Here is a 4,488-nt window from a genome sequence, read left to right on the forward strand (position 1 = left end):
CCACTGCCTGCGCATCCACCCATGCAACTCCCGCCCCCCCTGCGCCCCTGCCTGCCCGCCCCCTTCTCCCCACAGCTACCTGGGCCTTCTCAACACCACCTGGGACCGGCGTGAGGGCCTGGTGGCGGCCAGCGGCGGGCCGGTGCTGCTGGGCGGCGAGAACTCGACCAACCCGGTGGAGGGTGAGGTGCCGCCACGGAGGGAGGGCCCTGCCTGGGGTTGATCAGCCTGTGTGTTCCTGAGCTGTGTGTATGCAGGGTGTGTGAGTGTGTGTGTGTGGATGCTCACCCTCCCCGCTAGAACCCCTCTCTGCCCGCCCCGTTGAGCCCGCAGACGACCCTGCGGTGGCGGCGCGCCTGGCGGAGCTGTATGGACCGCTGGAGGCGTACTCGGAGCAGGAGATCGGCAGCAGCGCGGTGCAGCTGGATGGGGAGCGGCAGACTGTGCGGAATGAGGAGACCAACTTGGGAGGTGAGCCGTCAGGCAGCGCTGCTCCATGCTGCGCCTGCCGGCACTCGCGCCGCGCCGCCGGCCGCCTGCACTCCCACCAATGCTGGTTACTAATTGCCGACGCAACGCCTGCGCCTCGCTCCCCGTGCCGCCGCCTGGTGCTGTTCCCTGGCGCAGATCTGACCTGTGCCGCTGTGTACGAATATGCGGTCCAGCACACAGCCATCATCGAGGACAACCCGCAGCTGGCGCCGGTGTGCCTGATCAACGGCGGCGTCATCCGTGCCAGTATCCCGCCCGGTACTGCCAACAACGGAACCCCACCCTTACTGTTTACCTTTGCGTAGCCGGCTCGTGCCCTGCACTACCAAGAGGTCTGCCGGGATATCTCATGCCCTCTCGCCTGTTGGCGTTGTATTTTCGTTCTGTGCCTGCAGGCACCGTCACCCAGGGCGATGCCCTTTCCGTCTTCCCCAACGGCAACTGGTTTGTGGCCAAGCTGGTCAACGCCTCCACCATGGTTGCCGCGCTCAACTCTGGGCTGAGCGGCTGGACGGGGGACGCCACGGCGCCGGGGCGCTTCCCGCAGGTGCGCTTGTGCTGCCCTTGGCCTGCTGGGGCGCGCCGCCTGCCTGCGCGGCGCCTGGCAGGCAGCCCGCAAGCAGCGGCAGGCCGCGGGCGGCCGGCTGCCGTCGCCGGGGAGTCCCGCGTCGCCTGCCCGCCTGCCTCCCGTTGCCCCCTTGCCCTACCCTCGCCCCGCACACCCTGCGTGCCCTGGCCCCTCGCACACCCCACCCATCATCCACCTGCCTGTCCCCCTCTGCAGGTGGGAGGCCTGCGGTACGCATTCGACCCTTCCCTCCCTGCCGACGCGCGGCTGGTTGGCGCCGAGGTGCTCGCAGACTTCAGTGACGGCGGCGCCAGCGGGGCCACCCCGCTTTCTTCCTACGCCGGCGACCTGCTGCTGCTGTCTACCGACTATATAACCGGCGGGGGGGACTTCTAGTGAGCTGTGCTCTGCTGGCTGGCTGGCTGGCTGGCTGGCTGGCTGGCTGGCTGGATGTTTGTGCCAGCGGGGTGCCTGCCTGGCGGCCCCTGATGCCGCCTGCTAAGCCGCGCCTGCCCTGCCACCAATCCCCGACCCGCCAAACCCGCCACTCCCCCACCCCCCTGCTTGTTTGCTGCAGCGACATGTTTACGCCCCTCCCCATCTTCTTCGACTCCAGCACCCCGCTGGCCGAGCTGCTGGCTGATTACATGCAGCAGCACTCGCCCGTCAACACCACCGCAGACGGGCGCATCATCAACTGCCAGCTGGGCGCCAGCGACCCGCTGTGCGCCGGCGACGGCAGCAGCGGCGGCGGCACGCCAGCCAGCGGCCCCTCTGCGGCGCCGGCGCCGGCGCCGGCGTCTGCCGCGGCACCGGGGCGTGTGCTGCAGCTGGGCGCGGCGGCGCTGGCGCTGCTCGTGGCAGCTGCGGCGCTGGCGTGATCGAGGCAGCTCAGCTTGACGCAGCCACTTGTGAATGATCTCTGCTATGTGCTGGAACATGATTCTGTTAGTTGTGTGCATTCAGCACTTGCCTTCCATCACTCATTCAATCGGTTACGGTCAACAGTAACCAACCCAGGTATCAGCCAGTAGTCATTCGGGGCCCTCTGCTGGCTGCATCAGCTGCTCCTCCTCAGGCACATCCTCGGCCTCCCCCGCTGAGCTCTCTGGCTCTGCTGCCGCTGTTGCCTCTCCTCCTCCTGCTGCCCCCTCCTCTTCCTGCTGCTGCCGCTGCCGCTGCTGCCCCTGCCCTGGCGGTTCCTCAGGGATGGCCGGGCTGGGCTTGAAGAGAGGCGGTCCCTTCCCGGAAGCAGAGGCGCGCGACAGGCGGCGCGGGGAGGCCGGCATTGCACCTGCCGCATCTGCCGACGTCACGCCGGCCTCCGGAAGCTGCTCCTCCTCTGGTACCCACTCGCTGGTAGCAGACACCTCTGTGGATGCCTCGGACGGCCTGGTAAGCGCCTGCCCTGCAGCTGTTGGGCTGCGGCCTTCTCCCCCGCCGTGCCTTTGGGCTGCGGGCCCGCCAGCACTGGGCCAGTGCCGGGGGCTGCCTGGGGGCGAGGCCGCCGGCGTGCCGGGCGCCGAGGTGGCGGCTTCAGAGGACTCCGACTGCCGCCGCCTCTCCAGCTTGGCGATCACCTGCTCAAGGGAAGCAGTGCCAGGACATGGGGGGGTGCAGTAGCGGCGGCTCAATCATTTGTCATCAGAACTATTGGGGCAATTCTCCCGCCCCACCTTTGCCCTCAGCGCTCGGATCTCTTGCTCAATCCTGCGGATGCGCTTGGGCACGGGGTGGCCGTGCTCTTGCGTGCGGCGCTGCAGGTCTTCTAGGTACTGCAGGTGGGGCAGGTGGGGCAGGGAAGAAAGCTTAGGTACTGCAGATGGCAGAGATGGGGGAAGAAGCAGCTATTTTTTGCAGGAAGAGCTGCTCCAAATTGGGGGAACCCGGCACGCCGGGTACGTTGGCAGCACTTTGAAGCCAGCGGCGGCAGCCCTGCAAGTGCAGCAGTGTACGGTCCCCGCAGCCCGGCCCGCCTGCAAGTAGCTGTCGCAGAGCGGCGGCAGGAAGGAGGGGCTGTGCTTGAGCATCTTGGCGAGGTAGGCGCCCCGGAACTCCCACAGCGTGCAGTTGGTGACAGCGCATACTGCGGGGGGCAGGGGCAGGCAGCAGGGGAGCAGGGCCCCAGGGCAAGGCGAGGGTGCTCATCAGGGTCTTTGGCGCAGCCACAGTCTGAACAGGCTGGAAGTCTCGTGCTGCCTCCCTGAAATACCTCCTCCCCGTCTCCTCCACACTTCTGCTCCAGCTGTGTGCAGCTGTCCCTCTGCTCGCTCACCTGTGTGCAGGCGCCAGCTGCACTCCTCAACATAGTGGCTGAACACCGCCGCCTGCCCCGCAAGCGCGGGACCGTGCAGGCGCCTGATGCGGTGCGGACCGCGGATCGCCAGCGCCTCGCCTGCACGCCGCAGCATGGGCTGATGCGTTGTGAGCTGCTGCAGCGGTGCCGCTGGCGGCGTGCGAAGGCGTGCCCTCCCTACTGCAATTCATGACCAGCGCAGCTGGCGGGGGAAAGCACACAGCTTGTGGCGGGTGGCCGCCCACCTTCTTGCAGGACGTAGAAAGAGTCTGCAGGGTCCCCCTCCTCAAACAGGTTGTGCCCCGCCACGAGCCGCACCGGCTGCGCCACGCAGGCCAGCTGGGCCCGCATCTGCGACGCACGAGGAGCGGTAGGGGGAACGGCGGCGGTACGTGTAGGTGTGTGGCTGCTGCTGCTGCTGCGGCAGGGGGTACCGCACCGCCCCTCTATCATGGTGGTCAAGGGATGCCTGCAGCACCCCTTGGAGCATGCCCAGTGCCCAGCTGCAGATCAGGTGCCTCCAGCTGCCAGCCTGAGTTCCACACGCACAAGCACACACATGCCCCCCCCCCCCCACCCACCCCCACCCCCCACCCCCACACACGCACACGCACATGGTTATCCAGCAGCCTGAACATGCTTGCTTGTGTGGGCTTAAAGTCTGGTAAAGCAAGAACTAGCTTGCAACATAGACTCCCCGCCGAAACGGGACGGGAACCGGGCGAAAGCAGAGAAAGCAATAAAACAGGGGTGGAGCAAGGCGACATGCAACGCAAGCAGCTGACAGGGCACGCATCGAAACGTGTGTATGACTGGCAAAGTGGCATGGCGCATTGGGGAGAAACGCAACGGTACGGGAGCATGGGCTGGCCAAACGGCAGTGCGGAACGCTAGGTCACTAGAAAAGCAGGGAAAGGCGCACTATGTATGCAATGAGGGCAGCCCCGGCTCGGGGCCGTTGAGAAAGCAGTGGGCGGGAGGGGGGAGGCCCCGGTGTGGGCGGGCCCCATCGAGGGGGGATGGGGCGCGCAAGCGGCCAGATGGGGCGGGGCGCGGGCGGCAGTGGAGTCCTGCGGCTGGGTGGGATATAGGGCAATGAGCGTTGAGCAGTGTGCGATGAGCAATGAGGTAC

The 4,488-nt window shown here is 67.2% G+C and overlaps 2 protein-coding genes across 2 annotated transcripts in view; one reads left to right on the forward strand and one right to left on the reverse strand.

Moving 5' to 3' along the window:
* CHLNCDRAFT_144120 (hypothetical protein) overlaps positions 1 to 1,941 on the forward strand; it is a gene marked incomplete at both ends in the record, with an annotated part of 3,679 nt that extends 1,738 nt beyond the window's left edge. Inside the window, 6 exons of the mRNA XM_005848555.1 lie at positions 76 to 182; positions 334 to 471; positions 628 to 750; positions 888 to 1,039; positions 1,277 to 1,455; positions 1,638 to 1,941. Coding sequence (XP_005848617.1) covers positions 76 to 182; positions 334 to 471; positions 628 to 750; positions 888 to 1,039; positions 1,277 to 1,455; positions 1,638 to 1,941 — 1,003 coding nt within the window. The remainder of the gene's footprint in view (positions 1 to 75; positions 183 to 333; positions 472 to 627; positions 751 to 887; positions 1,040 to 1,276; positions 1,456 to 1,637) is intronic.
* Positions 1,942 to 2,094: 153 nt separating this feature from the next.
* CHLNCDRAFT_51485 (hypothetical protein) lies at positions 2,095 to 3,972 on the reverse strand (the record flags this gene model as incomplete). Its single annotated transcript, XM_005848758.1, has 6 exons — positions 2,095 to 2,640; positions 2,737 to 2,835; positions 3,016 to 3,146; positions 3,336 to 3,455; positions 3,602 to 3,707; positions 3,916 to 3,972. The coding sequence occupies 6 exons, from the start codon at positions 3,970 to 3,972 to the stop codon at positions 2,095 to 2,097; spliced, it is 1,059 nt and encodes a 352-aa protein (XP_005848820.1).
* Between the last annotated feature and the right edge of the window lie 516 nt (positions 3,973 to 4,488).

This window comes from Chlorella variabilis (genome assembly GCF_000147415.1).
Source record: "Chlorella variabilis unplaced genomic scaffold CHLNCscaffold_7, whole genome shotgun sequence".
Lineage (NCBI taxonomy): Eukaryota > Viridiplantae > Chlorophyta > Trebouxiophyceae > Chlorellales > Chlorellaceae > Chlorella > Chlorella variabilis.